The 24,153-nt window shown below is 45.7% G+C and overlaps 1 protein-coding gene across 1 annotated transcript; it reads left to right on the top strand.

Annotated features, from left to right (window-relative positions):
* The first annotated feature begins 6,254 nt into the window (after nt 1-6,254).
* On the top strand, nt 6,255-22,809 carry IL10 (interleukin 10). The gene is made up of 5 exons (XM_069633191.1): nt 6,255-6,474; nt 17,325-17,387; nt 18,514-18,666; nt 19,750-19,815; nt 21,186-22,809. The coding sequence occupies exons 1-5, from the start codon at nt 6,310-6,312 to the stop codon at nt 21,276-21,278; spliced, it is 540 nt and encodes a 179-aa protein (XP_069489292.1). The 5' UTR covers nt 6,255-6,309; the 3' UTR covers nt 21,279-22,809.
* Nucleotides 22,810-24,153: the final 1,344 nt, after the last annotated feature.

Here is a 24,153-nt window from a genome sequence, read left to right as displayed (position 1 = left end):
CTATGTTAGAGAAGCTTGCACTGCTGCTGGCTGTAACTTTTCTGTATGTTAGAGAAGCTTGCACTGCAGCTGGCTGTAATTTTTCTATGTTAGAGAAGCTTGCACTGCTGCTGGCTGTAACTTTTCTATATGTTAGAGAAGCTTGCACTGCTGCTGGCTGTAATTTTTATATATGTTAGAGAAGCTTGCACTGCAGCTGGCTGTAACTTTTCTATATGTTAGAGAAGCTTGCACTGCTACTGGCTATACCTTTTCTATATGTTAGAGAAGCGTGCACTGCAGCTGGCTGTAGATTTTCTATATGTTCGAGAAGTATGCACTGCAGCTGGCTGTAACTTTTCTATATGTTAGAGAAGTAATCACTGCTGCTGGCTGTAACTTTTCTATATGTTAGAGAAGTATGCACTGCAGCTGGCTGTAACTTTTCTATATGTTAGAGAAGCTTGCACTGCTGCTGGCTGTAACTTTTCTATATGTTAGAGAAGCTTGCACTGCTGCTGGCTGTAACTTGTCTATATGTTAGAGAAGCATGCACTGCCGCTGGCTGTAACTTTTCTACATATTAAAGAAGTGTGCACTGCTGCTGGGTGTTGCTCTGTGTATGAGAGAAGGCAGTCCTTCTGCTGGCTGTGCCTGTCTGTGTCTGGGAAAAGTATGCACTGCAGCTGGCTGTAACTTTTCTATATGTTAGAGAAGCTTGCACTGCTACTGGCTGTAACTTTTCTGTATTTTAGAGAGGCCTGCACTGCTGCTGGCTGTAACTTTTCTGTATGTTAGAGAAGCTTGCACTGCTACTGGCTGTAACTTTTCTATATTTTAGAGAGGCTTGCACTGCTGCTGGCTGTAACTTTTCTGTATGTTAGAGAAGCTTGCACTGCTGCTGGCTGTAACTTTTCTATATGTTAGAGAAGCTTGCACTGCTGCTGGCTGTAACATTTCTATATGTTAGAGAAGTGTGCACTGCTGCTGGGTGTTGCTCTGTGTATGAGAGAAGGCAGTCCTGCTGCTGGCTGTACCCATTCTGTGTCTGGGAGAAGCTTGCACTGCTGCTGGCTGTAACTTTTCTATATGTTAGAGAAGTATGCACTGCAGCTGGCTGTAATTTTTCTATATGTTAGAGAAGCTTGCACTGCTGCTGGCTGTAACTTTTCTGTATGTTAGAGAAATATGCACTGCAGCTGGCAGTCATTTTTCTATATGTTAGAGAAGCTTGCACTGCTGCTGGCTGTAACTTTTCTGTATGTTAGAGAAGCTTGCACTGCAGCTGGCTGTAATTTGTCTATGTTAGAGAAGCTTGCACTGCTGCTGGCTGTAACTTTTCTATATGTTAGAGAAGCTTGCACTGCAGCTGGCTGTAACTTTTTCTATGTTAGAGAAGCTTGCACTGCTGCTGGCTGTAATTTTTCTATATGTTAGAGAAGCTTGCACTGCAGCTGGCTGTAACTTTTTCTATGTTAGAGAAGCTTGCACTGCTGCTGGCTGTAATTTTTCTATATGTTAGAGAAGCTTGCACTGCTGCTGGCTGTAATTTTCTATATGTTAGAGAAGCTTGCACTGCAGCTGGCTGTAACTTTTCTATATGTTAGAGAAGCTTGCACCGCTACTGGCTATAACTTTTCTGTATGTTAGAGAAGCGTGCACTGCAGCTGGCTGTAACTTTTCTATATGTTCGAGAAGTATGCACTGCAGCTGGCTGTAACTTTTCTATATGTTAGAGAAGTATTCACTGCTGCTGGCTGTAACTCTTCTATATGTTAGAGAAGTATGCACTGCAGCTGGCTGTAACTTTTCTATATGTTAGAAAAGCTTGCACTGCTGCTGGCTGTAACTTTTCTATATGTTAGAGAAGCTTGCACTGCTGCTGGCTGTAACTTTTCTATATGTTAGAGAAGTATGCACTGCAGCTGGCTGTAATTTTTCTATGTTAGAAAAGCTTGCACTGCTGCTGGCTGTAACTTTTCTACATATTATAGAAGTGTGCACTGCTGCTGGGTGTTGCTCTGTGTATGAGAGAAGGCAGTCCTTCTGCTGGCTGTACCTGTTCTGTGTCTGGGAAAAGTATGCACTGCAGCTGGCTGTAACTTTTCTATATGTTAGAGAAGCTTGCACTGCTACTGGCTGTAACCTTTCTGTATTTTAGAGAGGCTTGCACTGCTGCTGGCTGTAACTTTTCTGTATGTTAGAGAAGCTTGCACTGCTACTGGCTGTAACTTTTCTGTATTTTAGAGAGGCTTGCACTGCTGCTGGCTGTAACTTTTCTGTATGTTAGAGAAGCTTGCACTGCTGCTGGCTGTAACTTTTCTGTATTTTAGAGAGGCTTGCACTGCTGCTGGCTGTAACTTTTCTGTATGTTAGAGAAGCTTGCACTGCTGCTGGCTGTAACTTTTCTATATGTTAGAGAAGCTTGCACTGCTGCTGGCTGTAACATTTCTATATGTTAGAGAAGTGTGCACTGCTGCTGAGTGTTGCTCTGTGTATGAGAGAAGGCAGTCCTGCTGCTGGCTGTACCCATTCTGTGTCTGGGAGAAGCTTGCACTGCTGCTGGCTGTAACTTTTCTATGTTAGAGAAGTATGCACTGCAGCTGGCTGTAATTTTTCTATATGTTAGAGAAGCTTGCACTGCTGCTGGCTGTAACTTTTCTGTATGTTAGAGAAGCTTGCACTGCAGCTGGCTGTAATTTTTCTATGTTAGAGAAGCTTGCACTCCTGCTGGCTGTAACTTTTCTGTATGTTAGAGAAGCTTGCACTGCAGCTGGCTGTAATTTTTCTTTGTTAGAGAAGCTTGCACTGCTGCTTGCTGTAACTTTTCTATATGTTAGAGAAGCTTGCACTGCTGCTGGCTGTAATGTTTCTACATGTTAGAGAAGCTTGCACTGCAGCTGGCTGTAACTTTTCTATATGTTAGAGAAGCTTGCACTGCTACTGGCTATAACTTTTCTATATGTTAGAGAAGCGTGCACTGCAGCTGGCTGTAACTTTTCTATATGTTCGAGAAGTATGCACTGCAGCTGGCTGTAACTTTTCTATATCTTAGAGAAGTATTCACTGCTGCTGGCTGTAACTTTTCTATATGTTAGAGAAGTATGCACTGCAGCTGGCTGTAACTTTTCTATATGTTAGAGAAGCTTGCACTGCTGCTGGCTGTAACTTTTCTATATGTTAGAGAAGTATGCACTGCAGCTGGCTGTAATTTTTCTATGTTAGAGAAGCTTGCACTGCTGCTGGCTGTAACTTTTCTACATATTATAGAAGTGTGCACTGCTGCTGGCTGTTGCTCTGTGTATGAGAGAAGGCAGTCCTGCTGCTGGCTGTACCTGTTCTGTGTCTGGGAAAAGTATGCACTGCAGCTGGCTGTAACTTTTCTATATGTTAGAGAAGCTTGCACTGCTACCGGCTGTAACTTTTCTGTATTTTAGAGAGGCTTGCACTGCTGCTGGCTGTAACTTTTCTGTATGTTAGAGAAGCTTGCACTGCTGCTGGCTGTAACTTTTCTATATGTTAGAGAAGCTTGCACTGCTGCTGGCTGTTACATTTCTATATGTTAGAGAAGTGTGCACTGCTGCTGGGTGTTGCTCTGTGTATTAGAGAAGGCAGTCCTGCTGCTGGCTGTACCCATTCTGTGTCTGGGAGAAGCTTGCACTGCTGCTGGCTGTAACTTTTCTATATGTTAGAGAAGTATGCACTGCAGCTGGCTGTAATTTTTCTATATGCTAGAGAAGCTTACATTGCTGCTGGCTGTAACTTTTCTGTATTTTAGAGAGGCCTGCACTGCTACTGGCTGTAACTTTTCTGTATGTTAGAGAAGCTTGCACTGCTGCTGGCTGTAACTTTTCTATATGTTAGAGAAGCTTGCACTGCTGCTGGCTGTAACTTTTCTATATGTTAGAGAAGCATGCACTGCTGCCGGCTGTAACTTTTCTGTATTTTAGAGAAGCTTGCATTGCTGCTGGCTGTAACTTTTCTGTATGTTAGAGAAGCTTGCACTGCTGCCGGCTGTAGCTTTTCTATATGTTCGAGAAGTATGCACTGCAGCTGGCTGTAACTTTTCTATATGTTAGAGAAGCTTGCACTGCTGCTGGCTGTAACTTTTCTATATGTTAGAGAAGCTTGCACTGCTGCTGGCTGTAACTTTTCTATATGTTAGAGAAGTATGCACTGCAGCTGGCTGTAATTTTTCTGTTAGAGAAGCTTGCACTGCTGCTGGCTGTAACTTTTCTACATATTATAGAAGTGTGCACTGCTGCTGGGTGTTGCTCTGTGTATGAGAGAAGGCAGTCCTTCTGCTGGCTGTACCTGTTCTGTGTCTGGGAAAAGTATGCACTGCAGCTGGCTGTAACTTTTCTATATGTTAGAGAAGCTTGCACTGCTACTGGCTGTAACTTTTCTGTATTTTAGAGAGGATTGCACTGCTGCTGGCTGTAACTTTTCTGTATGTTAGAGAAGCTTGCACTGCTACTGGCTGTAACTTTTCTGTATTTTAGAGAGGCTTGCACTGCTGCTGGCTAACTTTTCTGTATGTTAGAGAAGCTTGCACTGCTACTGGCTGTAACTTTTCTGTATTTTAGAGAGGCTTGCGCTGCTGCTGGCTGTAACTTTTCTGTATGTTAGAGAAGCTTGCACTGCTACTGGCTGTAACTTTTCTGTATTTTAGAGAGGCTTGCACTGCTGCTGGCTAACTTTTCTGTATGTTAGAGAAGCTTGCACTGCTACTGGCTGTAACTTTTCTGTATTTTAGAGAGGCTTGCTCTGCTACTGGCTGTAACTTTTCTGTATGTTAGAGACGCTTGCACTGCTGCTGGCTGTAACTTTTCTATATGTTAGAGAAGCTTGCACTGCTGCTGGCTGTAACATTTCTATATGTTAAAGAAGTGTGCACTGCTGCTGGGTGTTGCTCTGTGTATTAGAGAAGGCAGTCCTGCTGCTGGCTGTACCCATTCTGTGTCTGGGAGAAGCTTGCACTGCTGCTGGCTGTAACTTTTCTATATGTTAGAGAAGTATGCACTGCAGCTGGCTGTAATTTTTCTATATGTTAGAGAAGCTTGCACTGCTGCTGGCTGTAACTTTTCTGTATTTTAGAGAGGCTTGCACTGCTGCTGGCTGTAACTTTTATGTATGTTAGAGAAGCTTGCACTGCTGCTGGCTGTAACTTTTCTATATGTTAGAGAAGCTTGCACTGCTGATGGCTGTAACTTTTCTGTATTTTAGAGAAGCTTGCACTGCTGCCGGCTGTAACTTTTCTGTATTTTAGAGAAGCTTGCACTGCTGCTGGCTGTAACTTTTCTATATGTTAGAGAAGCTTGCACAGCTGCCGGCTGTAACTTTTCTGTATTTTAGAGAAGCTTGCACTGCTGCTGGCTTTACCTTTTCTATATGTTAGAGAAGCTTGCGCTGCTGCTGGCTGTAACTTTTCTATATGTTAGAGAAGTATGCACTGCAGCTGGCTGTAACTTTTCTGTATGTTAGAGAAGCTTGCACTGCTGCTGGCTGTAACTTTTCTGTATGTTAGAGAAGCTTGCACTGCTACTGGCTGTAACTTTTCTATATGTTGGAGAAGCCTCCACTGCAGCTGGCTGTAACTTTGCTGTAACTTTTCTATATGTTAGATACATAAGCACATCCTGCTGCTGGCTGCAACTTTTGTGTGTGTGAGAGAAGCAAATTGAAAAGATACAGGCAGCGGATAGAGGTGAGATTCTTGCTGGCTGCAACTTTTCTATATGTTAGAGTGCACTGTGCTGGCTGTACGTTTTCGCTGTCTGTGAGAAAAGTGCTCTGATACTGTTTGCCTTTGAAAACAATGTTAATCTCCTTGGTGTTTTCATCACAAGCGCCAAGAGACCACGTAGGTGGCAACAACCGCTTACATAACAGAATGAGCGGGTGGAACTTCCATCCACCAGTGCCCACCGTGGCTTACGTTTAGTGAAGTAGCGCTTGGGGACATCACCATATAGTCTTGTTTCTTGTGAGTTGGCGCTTTCCCGTCAATTTCACTTGAATCATTGAGGGTGGGTGCAAAAACCTATTTTTTATCGAAGATAGATGCTGGGGTGTGGTGGGGAGGCGTGGGTGTGGGATCGTGGGGGTGGGGTGGGGAAACGCAATGCTGGAAACACAAAAAAAACCAAAGATCAGCGGAAGCAGCGCAGGAAATTACCGCTGGGGGGAGTATAAAACAACTGTCACTGGGGTACAGGGAAGGAAGCAATTTACCTCTATTCTAGTGCTTTCTGTCTATTAATTGCTTTTCAGCACTACCCCTCCGCAAGCGCATCCTGCTCAAATAGAAGACTGAGGAAAACGTGCAGGATGAGGTTTCCGCGCTTTCTACTGGGCTTCGTGGCGCTGTCGCTCGCCGCCAACGTCACTCGCCAAGACGCGCTTCCAGAGGAAGGGTGCACCCACGTCTCCCGAGTCTTCCCCAACATGCTGCGGGACCTGCGCGCCATGTTCAACCGGGTCAAAGACTACTTCGTGAGTATTGCCGCTGCGCGCTGGCGCCAGACCCAGCCCAGGGTCCGACGTGTCTAGTTTACGCGGCGTGCGTAGGGCGCAAACCCACAGCGGGCGTCCCCAAGGGCGGTGGGGCAGAGACTTTGCACTGGTGCAAAAAGCAAAAACGGCCAGAGAGCAAGAAACATATTCGTTCAATGCATATTTGCACCAGAGCAAAGGCCTAAAGGCAGACATATTCTGTAAGATGGCACCAGGTGGCATTGAAAAATACCAAGGGCGCCCATGCTTTAAAAGAAAGCAAACAAATACACCATACTTGCAGGAAAAGTTACCTTTCTTGGCTAACATATATTTCTGGCTTTCCAGCTTTTAAGACCTGGGACTGGCGCTGGCTTTATTTAGAGGAACTGTCAAACTGTGTCTCATTTTTTTGTAAAAAGGATTTCAAGTTTGGTTAAAAAAAAATGGAGAAATTAAACAAGTTACCTTCAGCTGATGTGCGTCAAAGCAGTGAACGGGGAAAAGGCACGCGCTGCCCCGCTTGGGACGCATACTACATAGCTCAGCGAGTTGGGCGCTCGCTGCTGGGAAATGTTTGTGTGGTTCCAATGTCGCCCCTTCGTCGATCCGAAATCGAGTAACGATGAATTGGAACATAGCAACACTTTCTAGCGACTTTTTAACCACTCAACGACTAATTAGCAAGCAGGCTACACAAAAAAAAAATGATTTCGTTTCATAATATGGCTAGCCGGCAGAGAAGGCTCATCCTGCCCCTGCCCCTTGCTTCTGCAGGGCTCTACTTTTCAGTCAGTAGGTCTCCAGCTCTGTCTTTGTTCTCACGCGTGCATTTCTTCCGTGTCTTTATTCTGCTGTGATGATCTGACCACCCTCGGAGAACTCTCCTCTCTTGGTCGTCTACGCCTGTCTCTGTTCCTCTCCTTCTGCAACACGCTACTTATTGTCCAGTCAGTCTCCGGCTCCGTCTTTGCTCTGACATGTTCATTTTTTCCCTACGTCGGATTATTCTGCTGTGATGACCCGAACACCCTCGCGGCGCGCTCCTTTCTCTTCTTCGCCTTCTCCCTGTCACTGCTCCCCTTACTGTCCAGTCAGTCTCCGGCTTCGTCTTTGCTCTCACGGTTAATTTCTTCCCTGAGTCGGTTTGTTCTGCTGTGATGACCTGACCACCCTCGCAAGCGCTATGCTCTCTCTTCCTCGCCTTCTCCCTGTCCATTGCCTTCTGCAACCCTCTACTGCTCAGTCTCCAGCTCCGTCATTGCACTAACTCGTTCGTTTCTTCCGGGGCGTGATGAGCTGACCACCCTCACAGGGCTATCCTCCTGACCATCCTCGCAGCGCTATCCTCCTGCCCACCTTCGCAGCGCTACCCTGTCTCCCCCGTCCTTTCCCTGTCTCTGATACTGGCGTTCGGTTCTTGCCCGAGCTTCCCCGCCCCCCCTGTGGCTCACGCGATGAGGAAACGGAGACGTTCGCTGGTTGCCGGATATTCGCGGGGGAGCCCAGGGTGGGTGCATCCATTTCTTCCCCTTTGCTTCGGGCTCCGACTTCTTCCTGAGGGCTAGTCCCCACTCTTTGGGTTGCTTCTAGCGCTGGAAGCCGCATCTCAGCACTCCTTGGCGCTTTAGCGAGCCTGACGATGCGCTTGATTGGGCAGCGTCCTACTGTGTGGCAGTTGGTCGGTGACGTCTCAAGGTGGGGGTCTAGGGTTCTAATATTCACAGCACCTGCACCGTAATAACCTCCCAGAGGCGGATTGCTAAAACAGGAAGAGAGAGGCGAGTCGCTGAAAAGGGAGATCTATTGAAGTGGGTGAATTACATCAGGAGGCGGGTGAGTTCGGTGGATATCCGCTCGCAGACACGGGAGAAGCCTGCACTTCCCACGTTCGAATCCCTGCATGGCCGACTCAGCGAATGATCATTCTGGGAATCTGGGGTATGTAACAAAAGGATGCAAAGCGGTTAATTGACAAAGCGCACCGGCCCTGCACGCGCAGCTGATTATGCAATGGACGTGACGTGCTGGGGGGTAGTAGGGTAAGGGGGTGGGAGGGTTGGTATGCAGTATTTCAGCACTGGCTGTGGGTATCTGGAAGGGGGTGGGGGAAGAGAGAAGGAGAGGGGGGAAAGAGGGAAAGTGAGAGAAAGAGAGAGCGAGAGCGATAGGGAGAAAGAAAGGTAGAGAACGTCAGAGAGAAAAGGAGAGGAAGAGAGAGAGATGTTGAGCTTTCAGTTTTTCCACTGCTGGAAAGTGACTTTGCACTGCCGACACAAGCCCAGATGTATGGATCAGGGTTTGTGTCGGCCGTGCACGGTCACTTTCCAGCATCAGCTCGCATATATGGATGTTTGCCGCATTAGGGGCAGTGGCCGAAGTGTGCGGGAGCGCTGCTCTTCTACTTTTAAAAAAAATTAAGTTGGACTGTTTCTATACGTTCCGGAATGGTTTAGTTTTCAAATAAAAGTGGAGGAAGAAGTTGAAACGTGCACTTCCGTGCACTGCACTAACATTCTCAGCAGGTGTGTTTGTTTGGGGGTTTGGGTTGCGCGTGGGACAGGATTTGTGGGGGGCCGCTGCAGGCCAGAGGGAACACAATTCCTCTACTTTTTTTCATGCACTTGGAGAATTGATTAGATGTTAATGTTAAAGGACATTTGACCCGCGCACTATCACCACCAGAGTGGTCCCCTGGCGCTCTGGCGGCTCTGAAAGAGATGGGGAGGTTGAGTTGGTGGGAGGAAGCAGGAAAAGTGCAAGAGAGCAGTGATGTGCTGTTGGCGGCCTCAGCCCAGTGGGTCCGTCGGCTGGGCCCAGGGTGTTTGCGGCCGGTAGTCGTCGTGTACTTTTGTGCAAGACTGTGTGTTTTTGTTTTGTTCTTGCAGTGTACTGAAATTTGTGCGGTTTGTTGTGCTGTAGGTTTGGTTGTGTTTGGTTTGGAGTTTGAGAGGTGTAGGCAGAAAGGGAAATTGTTAGTAGGGTTAGTAGGGTTGGTTAGTTTGCGTCTCTATCCCGAATTGAGACTCTCGGCTTGCGTGGTCTCTCCTGATGCGGCTTTGTCCTGATCTGGGTCCGACGGGCATATAAGGTTCCTTACTCCTCTGGCCCCCACCTCTAACATGCTCTCTCATAGCTCCCCTTATCCTTCCTTCATACTCCTATGGCCAGTGCACCTGCCAATGTCAACCTCTCAGGTAGAGTGGTGATTGCCTATATCTCGACAATTCCATACCACTGTGGTACCTGGCGGTAACTAAGGGCGGGCGAAGTGTTGGTGGGATTGTCTGGGGTAGTTGACTCAGTCTCTGTGTTCCAGTCTATCCGGTTTCACCCGTCCAGGTGCTGTGGGAGTTACCTTCTCGGGTCGGGGATGTCCGTCTCCTTTCCGGATTAGTCATCCTTTTTCCGGTTTTGGTTTCCAGATTTAGTCTGTGGTGTTGAAGAGCCAGGTTTTTAGTGATTTCCTGAATTTTAGGTGATCTTCAGTGTATTTCTTTTGGGATGTTGTTCCAGGTTTTTGCGGCTAAGTGGTAGAAGGAGGTGCCTCAAAGTTTTTTCTTAAGGTATGGTTTGAGTTCCAGGCAGATTTTGTTGCTTGATCGGAGGGGTCTCGTTGGTTTGTGGACTGTTATTTTCTTTTGTAGGAATTCTGCTCATTGTCCTCAGATTGCCCTGTGCGTTATGCACATTGTTTTGAAGGTGATGCGTTGTTTTACTGGGAGCCAGTGTAGTGTATTTAGGGCTGGAGTGATGTGGTCTCTTCTGGATAGTTGGAGGAGTAGTCTTGCTGCTGCATTTTGGATCCGTTGCAGTTTCTTCAGGAAGTATTCTGGTATTCCGAGGTAGAGGCTGTTTGCGTAGTCGATTTTTGACATGATTAGGGCAACGATAGTGAGTGTTTTGTGCGTGACAGAGAGGAAAGGTAGAATTCTTCTTGCCGTGTGGAGAAGGAAAAAGCATTTATTTGTGGTTCCAGGGTTAGGGTGTTGTCCATTAGGACTCCCACATTTTTTACTACCTTCGATGGTGTTGGTGCGTTTCCCATTTCCGTGGGCCATGGGATGGTGGTTTCGTTCTCTTGGTCTTTGGATACGATCATGATTTCAGTCTTTCCTGGGTTGATTTTCAGGTTGTTGGCATCCATCCAGTTGAAGACTTCTTTTAGGCAGTCGATTAGGGTTGAGTGGTCGGCATAAGTGTCTTTGATTTTGTAGATGATCTGAGTGTCATCTGCGTAATGTAATGTTGTATTTTTTGAAGATTCTGATGACCGCAGTCTGATAGATGTTGAAAGACAGTGGAGATAGTGAGGATCCTTGTGGCACTCCACTAGATGCATGTTTGTAATGGTTTGTGTGCATAGTCGTTCCGCGTGTACACTGCGTGTGCCTGCGTGCTGCCTGTGCCTTTTCGGCTCACTTATATTCCGTGCAGTTTGTGGCTGCGTGCGTTTATTGCGCGGGTTTCTGCGCGCTGGTGTATTTGGCTTTACTGCGTAGCCACTGCGTAGGCTCGAGTCACAGGTGCCTTCTGCAGACTTTGGAAAGTGAGTTCGTCTGAAGACTTTTCCAAATGTTTGCGGCAGGCACCAACTCCAAGTAAACGATAGGTGTGCACAGAAAATCTTACAATTATAAGCTGAGAATTTCCAGATCTGCCGCCCGAATTTGTGATTTTTTTGGGGTGGATTATGAAAAATCTAATACAATAAAAATCTTTCTCTCTGTGTGAACGTCCATGAAACATCACCAAATTTGGCAGGAGTGTTCAGGTGTGGCTAGATCCTGAACAGTCCTGGCAAATTTGGCGAATTCTTATTGATGGGCACAAAACATGGAGATGAAAACTATTTTTGAGTACCTAAGTAAAGGGTCATGCAACCTAAACTATAGCTGCTTCTGTTGTGAATCGAGGCGCTATCATATCTGACAGCTATTATCTGTTCAATTTCTCTGAGTGATTTAACTCCCAGAACATGGGGCTTCTTTAGCGATAAACCGGAAGTGACGCTGACTTGCATTGTGCTTGGTCACCTTCTGAAATCACATGGCCAAAACGAGCTGCTTTGAAGTTCCCCGGAGGAACACCCAGTGCGCGTGACTCATTTAAACTTCCCTCCCATATCTATTTGCTTTTGTAGTGAGTTACGCTTTTTTATATGTGCTTCTAGGTGTGTATTTCGGGTGCAAGTTGCCGGCACGTGCACACTTGTACTGTGATTACAGTCGAAGAAGTGGCGTGCGTGCGTGCTCCTGAAAGCTGTGTGGCTTCTTTTGTAGTACACATCAGAGCCTACAGCGAGTAGTCGAAGTGTATGAAAAGAAGTAGTGGAACTATGTTCCCAGCTGCCTGTCCCCACTCCCCACAAACCCCATCACCACACCCACTCCCACGCACAATCCAAACCCCAAAACACACCTGCTGTTTAAGGGAACGTTCAGTGCAGTGCACTCAAGTGCAAGTTTCAATTCGTCCTGCTCTTTTATTTTAAAAGTCGGAACGGTTTCTTTTTAAAATAAAAGTATAGGAACAGTTAAACTTAAAATAAAAGTTGAGGTGCTCCACTCGCAACCGCTCCCGCCCTGGCTACTTTGACCACTGCCTACAAAATATGTCCCGGGAGGATAGCTCAGTGGCAACGTGCTCGCCTTGGAAGCAAGATTACACGAAGCAACATAGGTTCGATCCCCGGGTCCGCGCTTAAAAACCTCTGGGTATTTAAGCACGTTATAAATATGCAACTAAGACAACAACAAAATCTGTAACAGCGCCTCGATGCCCCCGGGCTGTGTGAGCGCTTTAAAAATGTAAAATAAATAAATGAATATGCAGGTACACTGCAGGTACACTGCTCAGCAGCGCATCAGAATTTCTGGCCTTTGTAGTAGTTTCAGCACCAATGCAGTGGCAGCCTGCAGTGATTACACATTTAAAGGCAGCTAAGGGATGGCTGTGACCTGAGGCTGATGAGCCTATAGCGGAGAGCACGTGGGGGCTACATAGCTCTCGCATCTAGCCTAGGTGAGTCTAGTTAGCTTAAAGCCAACAGCTTCCAGGAGCTACTTTTGACTCCCCGGGCCAAGAGGCGCTTTGCAACATGCAAATGTGACATTCACTTTCAGTATTTAAGAAGGCGTATGAAGAAGCATAGGGGCACGTATAGTACACGTTTAATGAATCAAACGACATGCATACTAAGTGTGCAGCACCTGTGGAAGTTAGATTTGCGGTGCTGGGTATTCGCTCCTGGTTCCCCAGCGGTAGCTCCTGCCTGCTGAGTGTGGTGCGCTGCGTGTTCGCTCCTGGTTACCGAGCGGTAGCTCCTGCCCACTGGGTGTGGTGCGCTGCGTGCTCGCTCCTGGTTACCGAGCGGTAGCTCCTGCCTACTAGGTGTGGTGTGCTGCGTACTCGCTCCTGGATATCGAGCGGTAGCTCCTGTCTACTAGGTGTGGTGCGCTGCATACTCGCTCCTGGTTCCCTAGCAGTACCTCCTGCCTACTGGGTGTGGTCCGCTCCGTGCGCGCTCTTGGTTCCCCAGCAGCAGCATCCTGCCTACTGGGTGTGGTGTGCTGCGTACTCACTCCTGGCTCCCAAGCGGTAAATTCTGCCTGCTGGGTGTGGTGCGCTGTGTACTCGCTCCTGGTTCCCAAGCAGTAACTCCTGCCTGCTGGGCGTGGTGTGCTGCATACTCGCTCCTGGTTCCCAAGCAGTAACTTCTGCCTGCTAGGTGGTGTGCGCTGCGTACTCGCTCCTGGTTCACTAGCGGCAGCATCCTGCCTACTGGGTGTGGTGCGCCCCGTGCGCGCTTTTGGTTCCCCAGCGGCAGCATCCTGCCTACTGGGAGTGGTGTGCTGCATACTCGCTCCTGGCTCCCAAGCGGTAACTCCTGCCTGCTGGGTGTGGTGCGCTGTGTACTCGCTCCTGGTTCCCAAACAGTAACTCCTGGCTACTGGGTGTGGTGCGCTGCGTACTCGCTCCTGGTTCCCCAGCGGCAGCATCCCGCCTACTGGGTGTGGTGCGCTGCGTACTCGCTCCTACTTCCCAATCGGGAGCAGCCTGCCTACTGGGTGTGGTGCGCTGCGTACTCGCTCCTGCTTCCCCAGCGGCAGCATCCTGCCTACTGGGTGTGGTGCGCTGCGTACTCGCTCCTGCTTCCCCAGCGGCAGCATCCTGCCTACTGGGTGTGGTGCGCTGCATACTCGCTCCTGCTTCCCCAGCAGTAGCTCCTACCTACTGGATAATGCCTGGCACCCATGAGCTGGTTTCAGCTCCTAACCATTGAATCTTAATTTCGAACCCTGCTATAGGAAAGTTTGGTAAGAATGGCGCAGACAGCCTGACTCGCAACTCAGACGGCCAATCCCCTCTGTGCCTCCCACCAAAATAAAGGGCCTGAATATTTTCCGGGTTCCAAGTGACTTTGCACTGCCGACACATACCATGATTCATGGAACTGTGCAAAGTGTATTTTTGCCGTGCAAAGTCATGACTTTGCCCAGACTTTGCACTGCAAAAATAGTTCTGAACTGCACTGCAAACATTCCATGAATCGGGCCCAAAGTGTACAAAAATAAAACATTAGCTGGAAGAGCGTTTATAGGGGAAGCACAGGTGCAAGAAATAAAAGGTTTTCTGCAGAGAATCCCATTCTAATGACTAAAGGAAGGGAAACATGTTGACATCTAGTACAATGTGCTCACACACCATTACCATTGGACTTTCTTTATTTTGAGATACAGTGCGTTTTGCTCCAAGCTGCCATATCTTTTGAGCAGCTGGTCTGCTGTAAAAATGCTCCCGAATTTAAAAATGAACATTCTACTTCAAAATTGAATTGTTTCATGTTATTAAAAATCATAGTAATCATCATTGTTTTCGGCTAATAGCGATCAAAGTGCAAAAATACAAATACACGCGTTTAAACAATCCATCTAAAATAAAACATTGGCTTTATCAAAAAAATAGCAGCTGTTCTGGACAGTCGCATCATTTTAGTTGATCCTATAAAAATAAAAATTGTCAGCCTATGGATTTTGCCATATTCCCAATTCCTTTCCTCATGCCACGTTGGGCAAAAAAAAAAAAAAAAAAAAAAAAAAAAACAGCCTCACCAGTTTGAAAATAAAACCATGTTTCATATTAAAATGCAGTGTACAAATAATAGCTGAGGCGAAACCGAATTTTGTCAAAATATCAGGAGGAAAGATGGGAACACAGCCGATATGTGATCACTCTTAATAGAGTGATCAGATATCGGGTACAGCAATGACGATATTCAGAGGGCTGTGCCGAAGACAGCTGGAGCAAATTCCAACAACTTCTGCATGCCCCTTGACTCTGGGATAACATCTTTCAATATCTCCTAAATCCTGTAGGGCAACATTCTGAGTCTGGCTATCTCCAGGAATACTGCCAAGCTCATTCACTGTTACCGCATGCGGTAAACGGCAAGGGTCCGCCAGATTCCTGATCATGCAGACCCTTCCAATATTCCCCATGGGCCTTCCATGTTACCACGCGTGGTAATCACTGCCACACAAATGCAGGAGGATGGGAAGAGTTTTACTTTTGGCAAAGGGGTAAAACATCTGATATTCGAAAAAACAGGCATTTTACCATTACATCCAAAATCTTAAGAAGCACCAAACAAAGACCTAATTTTTAGATATATATATATATTTTAGATTAAGCTGCGGTTTGGGTGTTGTTGGATAGAAGGGGAAAGAGTTTCGAAAAAAGGGTTGTCCAACTCCAGGCCTCGATGGCCAGATACATGTTGGGTTTTCAGGATGCCCCTCATTAATATTCATGAGATAAATATGCATACAATGATTCTAAATGTATGCACATTTTTCCTCATGAATATTAATGAGGGATATCTTGAAAACCCATCTGGATCCCGGCCCACAAAGCCTGAAGTTGGTTACTCTGCGTCTATCTGTACCCCAAAACCTTGCAGCAAAAAGGGTCTTTGCAGCTCCAGGCAAACCAAAGAGAAAAGACTTCCTGTAGACTGTCTCCTATGGCATGTGATAATATTTGTCGCTGCAGGGGAAATCGAGCGCCTCCTTGTGGCGCCCTAAGCAGCTACGTTGCATTGCCTTGTTTTAGAACATTCCCTTGGGCCCAGATCCCACTCTAGGTTGAACATACTCCCATCCACACTTCTCTTAAAATATGAATTAAAGACCTTTCGCATCTATTGCCAATTCACCTCAAAAAATTAAACAACGTATGATCGGCATTAGTAAACCGAAATACAGGATGGTCAACATAGGTTTCGGCGGCACTGCACAGCCAAATGGTACTGGTGATTAATAACCGCAGACCGGTGTATCATTGGAGTATCGTGGTGTATAGCCGCAGAGCCGCTCACAGTGAAATGATATCCTGCTCTTCAACCACAAATAAAATACTGTGTGTTATCCTCTGTTTCCATGTAGATCTTCACCTGTCTTTGCCCGCCAAGTCCTGGGGCCAGATTTCAGAAAATTGCTCAGGATAAAGATAACTTCAGTGCCCAAAAAAGTATTATTTCAATGCATTATTGCACAGGGGAAAGTGTGCCCTGGTGCTAATAGACATGGGTATCAGCACTCGAGCAAAGTTTGCTATAGTGCAAGGATGTATTGAAACAATACTTATTTTGCATGAGGGATCTCTGTGTCCGAGTGCTAGTCAAATTCGGCCTTACATTGGTACAACATTTCCTCTAGTTGTGTGGGTGTCCTGTCACAATACACTATCCTCACACAGATGATACCTGATTAATGAATTAATCTTTTTTTAATTACACGCTTAATACTGGAGATCGGTTTCTAAGCACAGGACTAGGATTCAAAGCTGTGTTGCTCTGCGTTGTCTTGCTTCCAAGACAAACACGTTGCCATTGAGCTATCCGCTATGCTCTCGGCCCTTTGCCAACCGTGTGGTTTGATAGTTATTTGGAGGTTTAGGAAACTCTGATTCCCTGTTACAAGATACAAAGCCCTTAGTTATAAGCCTGCGTACCACGGGTTATCCCTCATGCTTCACTTATGAAGACACTTAGAAATAGAAATACCTTCTACCTCCAATAGGACCATTTTTAAGCCCTGCCTTAAAATACCAAAAAGGTGTCACCATAAACACTGCTTAAGGAAGCGAATGAAAAAGTCAAGATTTCAGATGAATCTTATATCCACCACAGATGAGCCAACACCACTAACCTTAATGCCTCATTTGCATATTGATGCCCAACACGGATTCACACATTTTGCGGTTCAAATTGAAGTCTCGGACTTTTGAACCCGGTCACTGGTAATAAAACAATAACTAGGAACATAACCTTTAATAATCCAATCAAGTAGAATAAATCAGGGAGACTGCCAACCGCTGTATTCCATGCGTGTTCTGGTATTATCACATTCTGTCATGAAACCACGGGATACTGCATGTGGGAGTTTGAAGTAAGAGCTGTTCGGGGAACAATAGAGACATGGTTATCGCCAAAGAATTTTCCAAACTAGAAGCAATTATTTTAATGTCGATGAAGTCGCTCATACAGCACAGAATCAAAAGCATTGGCTGAAAAAGCACATTATTTGTGATGGCGTAACGATCCAGCCTATCCCTTTAAAGCCTTTATCAGTAACCTTTATTCCTGTGTTCTTGTCAACTTGGCTACACTGGACACCCTATATTAGGGCTCTCCAAATGTTGGAAGAGAAGGAAATTGGTGCCCCAAAGGATTAGAGAGCTTTTAGCTCCGGAGAGCGACATCTTCCAAGAGGGTTGCAAAGATAGGTTGGTTTATGCGGCTCGCTCACCGGATAACACTGTTAACAGACCTCTTTTCTGTCTTCCAGCAAATGAAAGATGAAGAACTTGACACAATGCTGCTTCAGGGTGAATTGCTGGAAGATTTCAAGGTGAGCACCTTACTTTTGGCCTTTTATTTACAAGCTGTGGAACGTGGGCCCCACCACCCCTGGATTACTTTGAGTGGACATTAAGGGATATTCTGAGTTCCGAAAGGGCAAGCAAAAAAGGGTAAGGAACAGGTGGGGGGGGGGGGGGCGAGTAGAGAATTCCTTCTCGGGATGTCCTTTGCCAATGGTGTGGTTCAGTGGCAGAAATAGATGATTGTTGCTACTATGGCAATAATTTAGTAGGAAGCAAATACTGTTCATGATCTTAGAAATTTCACCCTACATTGTAGAACACATATTTTCTCTTTAAAAAAAAGTAAATTTCTGTGCAAACCCCTCCTTTCAGCATCTGCAGCCTAGCAAAACACAGGTGAAATTTGATTGCTTCATGAGGGGGTTCATCACTGAGCACCACAATAAAGTATTCCTCAATTATGGCACCTGTCGTATGATAATAAATTTGATACCTAAATGAGGTATTCGATGTGTCTTTGCACTAGAAAGAATTTTGTTCATGGTCCTGACGAGTAGGAATCCCACTGAAATCCACTCAAGGAAGGATTCCAAATCCCTTTATTTTAGAAGGGATAAATAAATGGGAATTTATATTGTGATGCACTCAAGAAGGGATTCCATTATTATTCACCAAAGAAGGGATGCAACTTTGATTCATCTAAGAGGATATTCCACAGTGAAGGGGTTTCATTTTGGTCCACCCAAGAAATGGATCCATTTTCGATGCACCCAGGAAGGGATTACACATTGCCTCCTCTCGCCCCCATTGAGGGTTTGCAATTTTGGTGTACCTCAGCAAGCATTATTTGTTTGTCGAACCAAACAGTGATTTAATTTCACTTACGATGAGGTTATTTCATTGGGCTCAATCAGGGATGCGGTTCAGATTTTATTGTTGCCAAAAAAAGATGCTATATTGTTTCACCAAAGAAGCAAAATGAAGTCTTTCAAAATATGATATTGTTTAAGAATTGTAATCTTAGCCGCTAAGATTACGAAGCCACCACCGGTCCGGAAGGCCGGCAAGAGTTTGCTGCTAGCTTGTGTTGACCTCCTGCCAGCCATTCCAATCAATTCTTAATCAAGCATTCTCATTTTGTCTCCTCGGCAGGGCTTCAACGGCTGCCACTCAGTGTCAGAAATGGTCCGCTTCTACATGGACGAGGTCTTACCCAAGGCCAACGGGGGAAACAAGGACATCAGCAACGCCGTCGACTTTATGGGGATCATGCTGGCTGAGCTGAAGTCTGTGCTCAAGCGCTGTGTGAGTATTTGTGTACTGTAGGGAATTCAAGGCCTGTCCACTAGCAACGCAATCTGAAAGGGAGCTCTCACCCTTTATACCGGAGAATCCCATGTACTATAGCCTGTCCTGGTTGAGAGTGCAAAAAGCAGAAACCCCACTTTTCAGCCATTAGTGAGGGCCAGAGTTCTGAAGAAAAGAAGTGCTCTCCACCCCAGCAGTTATGACTCCTTGTCCATGGAGAGAAAGCATCAATGTCTATTGGCGCTTCTTGTCAAGAGCAGAATGGCCACCCAAGTTGACTTTTTCTACCATTACGTGTCACCTTAAAGCAGAGGTTTATAACCTTTTGCTCTCCTGATGTTTCGGACTTCAACGCCAATCAGTCCTTGCCAGCATAGTCAATGGTGAAAGATCATGGGAGTTGTAGTCCAAACTATCCGCAGAGTTGCAGGGTGCAGACCCCTGCCTTACCATGACCAGAAAGGAGGGCAATTGATTCTAGAATCTGGTGTGAGTTTGGCAAAATCACCACATTCAATGAATTTCACAATGGACTAAATCCAAATTTCCCCAAACAAAACTTTAGAAAAGAGAAACTGAGTAGGGCTAGAAGAAAAACCCAGACTCAAAGCCTTTCTTACTAAGAACATGGCTTTCCAATGAGGGCTCGGTATCTACCCAAATGTCTTATGTTAGGAAGAGTTGACTCCTTCATTATTTACATGGGGAGTTCCTAGCACGGGGCAATATCACGCCATGCCCCTGACATTCTGATAGATGAATGGATGATAGCGCAGGGGCAAAGTGCTGGTCCTGAAAGCAAGACCAGGCAGAGCAACAGAGGTTCGAATCCCAGATCCGCGCTTAGAAACCGAACTCAAATATGCAATTAGATGTATTATAAAAACACCAAATAAATAATTGACAGGGTGATGGGTAACGTCTTGTGCCACAATAAGCGGCATTGTTACCCTCAAAAGTACTCTGCTAACTACACAATATACTTTGAGCTGTTCACGTGCTGCACACGTGCCCTTTCTCTAGGGGGCGCAGCTGCTTAAAAGGTAAATTTAATAATTTGTGCATATTATTTTTTTACAGCATCGGTTCTTGGCCTGTGAAAAGAAGAGCAAAACTATCAAACAGATAAAGGAGACATACATCAAGGTGAGTCTTGGCTTCAACAGCAATGTCCAAAAATTCGCTTCCGAACCTGTTCACCTGAAGCCCAACAGGAAGTGACGTCACTATGGCTTGCATGTCTTTAAATAACAAGGCAGAAGGTTAATCTATGGTTTGTGTCAGGGCTGGTGGAACAATAAGGCGAATCTAGGTAGCTGACGGGGCACTGCAGCCTGAGGCCATTAGAGGAGCATCTGTTTTCCCTAAAATCATGAAACCTAGCTGATTGCGATGAAGTCAGCCCCGGTTGCGAGTTTGGAGGTAGTGGCCGAGTATCCAGTATGTGGCGATGTTCAAACACTCTGCCAAATTCCGAGTTTCGTTAACGAAACTCATGCTCTCCACCTGCTTTCGTGTGGCAGTAATTAATGTTTCGTGATAGCATGTTATTCAAACATCACAAATTAGAAGTATTATTTCACTTTTTTCTTATCGGGCTTCATGTAAAACAGAGAATACGAACAATACATGGTTTCAACCTATATAGGAATGAATGGTTTAATGAGCAGGCCTTATTTCACCTCTGCAGAGACCTAGAACAGAACACAAACAACACTAAAATTCAGCAACATGTTTAATTTGTTGTTCACCTGAGCACTCAATACAGTCATTTCAACAAGCAAAAGGTGCAGTTCAATACATCAAAACGACCTGCAGGTTGACATGTCGATTTCCATGCCAATTAAATCCAAAGACCCTACAGCACGCTAGCGCCTTTCACAGCCACCTGGGTCCAATCGTCAAATGTAAACCTCGAAAGTTAATTTTCACAATTTTCTGTAGTCAGATGTAAGATATTTCACAACACACAGGCTTATTTTTGGATCTACACAGTCGCCAATAATATTTTGACAGCCTTGATGGGTCGAGGGAACTCTAACACAGCTACGCGCACTGCGGAAATACCACACGCCTGATACTTAATGGTATTTCCATATAATTTTGTGCCTTGAAAAAGTGATAATAGTCAAAACGCTGGCCGTGAATTGCTCACTTCTTCTAAAACAATCTGAGATGGAAATTAATTTTAGATCAGGTATTCTGTTGGTTTGGGATATTCAGGTATATTTTAACACTGTAAACGGATATGTGTCGACTACTTGACCTATCAAGACTTTACACTCATGATTTCAACACAGATGCCAAGGGCAACGTGCGTTCTTTTGAGGGGAAGTCTAGCAACAACATCTCCCCACTTACTCATTCGCTTAGCACAGGGAATGCAATCTCCTTGCTCTATGCTCTTTTATGTTTTGACAATGTCCTGAAAAAGCCTGCACCGCTATCTGTATTGCGTTCTGAATGAGTTCACGTTTCCAGCATCACATATCCCCCCCTTCCTTTCACCTCTGCAGATGCAGGATAAGGGGATCTTCAAAGCGATGGGCGAATTTGACATCTTCATCGACTACATCGAGGAGTACCTGATGGCCAGGAAGAAGAAATGAGCAGACACCCAAAATGGCCGCCAGCGAGGCAGACAGCCGCTGTTCGGCAATGTTACAATGGACAGATCAGTGGCAACAGTAGGCCACACCTGGAACTGAATACCTCAAATGTCAGATATGTTTACAATCGTCGCGTCAAAATGTCGAAAGTCATCAAAACGTTGAAAGTCGTTGTAATATAGAGATTTGTATTTTCACAAACGTGATGGCTCAAAGATGGAGTCCTACGTGTATCTCAATGAATGAATGAGTGATGAGACATATTTATATGTTGCCGACAGCCATTATATGGCTATTTCGAAGCACCCCAATGCACAGTAACGGTACAGAGACTCTGCAGGAAAGAGTAATCCGCCCCGAATCAGAGATTTCAAGAGTCTGAGCTGGGGATAATGATTGGTGGATGTGTTTCTTAAATGCCGGCCCTCAACAGGTCCCACCGCTCAATGGAACTACGAAAGTACCTAGAGATAGTCAGTACACTTTCTTTGGTGGAACCCTGTATTTTTCCCTAATCTTGGATATAATTTGGTCGCTCCATAAGTAGATTTGGTTTCGATGAAGATCTTATACAGGAAAATGCCGTCAAATGGGTAGCAGCACTTTTTAAGGAAACACTGCGCACGTTATGGCGGTAAAATGTGATTATAAATGAAGTTAGTGTTGAATTTTGTATTTATTTATACAGCTTTTTAAACAGAATGTGAACATTATTGATAGATAATTGCAGGTATAACTCCCTTGGCAATGGTATTTCTTTGACATGTTGTCAAAAGTTAGGTGTTAGCCATAAGTTGGAGGGGGCTCAAAAACTCAGGGACGCAAGGAAGGGAAAGTGAGGACCTCTATGATGGAGAGAAGAAGATGAGAAGGTGCTGGCGCCTTCTTAAAGATAGGGGTTATGGACGATATCTGAGAGGTGGTTTGAGATGTTCAGGAGGTCTACGAATTGTGATAAAGTCCCCCCTTACACAAGTGGGTGACATCAGTGATATCTTTTTCACACTGGGTCCTGGGGCACATTCACTCCTTGCACCGAAGGTCAGTTCCGTCACCAGATTTCTGCGTATCAATCCCCTCTCCGGTGGTTGCTATTGAGATGATCATATGTGTTCCTTCTGCGCCACATGGCAACCGACGTCCTCATGGCGGAGTTCAGGAAAGCGGGGCGGTCCCATCAGATGTGCTTCCACTGAAATTCCCTCATTCCTCTACCTTGTGGAAACACTGGATGTCCTGGCCTGGTAGGGTACCCCAATAGCTCATTAGGGCTGACAGCCGGTTGACCTGTAATCTAGCAAGGGCTGCGTTCTTCGGATCTGAAGTCAGCGACGGGTCATGATCTAGGTTGACCATCACGTCATTTCCTGCAGAAGGCCAGTTCTGTGCAGCGGTACCTGTTTAGTTAGCGGTGCTTATGACCCCTGCCTTTTTTCGGCAGATTCACATGTGCTCCCGTGAGCCAGTTCTCTGTATGTTGGCTGTACCAGTGATGTTGTTGTTTTGTTTCAATAAATTATTCAAAGCAGAATTGATGGTGTCTTGAGGTCCTCCACAACCACTAGGGCCTGGGTGCTTGATAAGTGAGCTCACAACATCTTAGATCTTGGAGGCCCTTCTCGGAGCAAATGTGTGTCTATGAAGGATTGGGGAGTGAACTGGGAACTGGCTGTGGAAGGCTTTTTGGGAGGAATCTTTGCCACTCTGCAGCACCTGTTACAAAGTAACAAAAAATAGGTTGATTACTGGAAGTGTGACATTGTTCAAATGAGGCTACTGCCTGTCTGAAATGAAGCAAATGGCACATTTTGGTTACTGCACAACACAGTAGACAAAATGGCTCCAGTTGGGTGGGGGAAGGGAGTAAAGTAGAGGGAAAAGGAGAGAGGGAGAGAGAGAAGGAGAGAAGATGCAAGAGGGGGGAGAGAGAGAGAGCGATGAGGTGCCTCACAAACCTCAAGCACCTCATGCAAGCACTTTCTGAAGAACTTCAGTACTCATTAAAAGTGCTGGAAACTGCCCTCAACTTCAGGGGTGTGCTACAGAGTACCTCAAGCGCCTCAGGCAACCACTTACTGACAAATTCAGTACTCATAAAACGTACTCGAAACTGCCCTCAACTTCAAGAGTACGCTGCAGCGTACCACAAGACCATCATGCAAACACTTCCGGACAACTTCAGTACTCATCAAAAGCACTAGAAACTGCCCTCAACTTCAAGAGTACGCTGCAGCGTACCTCAAGCACATCATGCAAACACTTCCTGACAACTTCAGTACTCATAAAAAGCACTAAAAACTGCCCTCTACTTCAAGAGTACGCTGCAGCATACCACAAGACCATCATGCAAACACTTCCTGACAACTTCAGTACTCATCAAAAGCACTAGAAACTGCCCTCAACTTCAAGAGTACGCTGCAGCGTACCTCAAGCACATCATGCAAACACTTCCTGACAACTTCAGTACTCATAAAAAGCACTAAAAACTGCCCTCAACTTCAAGAGTACGCTGCAGCATACCACAAGACCATCATGCAAACACTTCCTGACAACTTCAGTACTCATCAAAAGCACTAGAAACTGCCCTCAACTTCAAGAGTACGCTGCAGCGTACCTCAAGCACATCATGCAAACACTTCCTGACAACTTCAGTACTCATAAAAAGCACTAAAAACTGCCTTCAACTTCAAGAGTACGCTGCAGCATACCACAAGACCATCATGCAAACACTTCCTGACAACTTCAGTACTCATCAAAAGCACTAGAAACTGCCCTCAACTTCAAGGGTACGCTGCAGCGTAACTCAAGCGCCTCATGCAAGCACTTACTGAAGAACTTCAGTAGTCATAAAACGTGCTAGAAACTGCCCTCAACT

This window comes from Ambystoma mexicanum, chromosome 13, assembly GCF_040938575.1.
Source record: "Ambystoma mexicanum isolate Mex_15411 chromosome 13, UKY_AmexF1_1, whole genome shotgun sequence".
Lineage (NCBI taxonomy): Eukaryota > Metazoa > Chordata > Amphibia > Caudata > Ambystomatidae > Ambystoma > Ambystoma mexicanum.
Note: the sequence above shows the minus strand (reverse complement) of the source record. Positions and strands in the feature narration are given on the sequence as shown.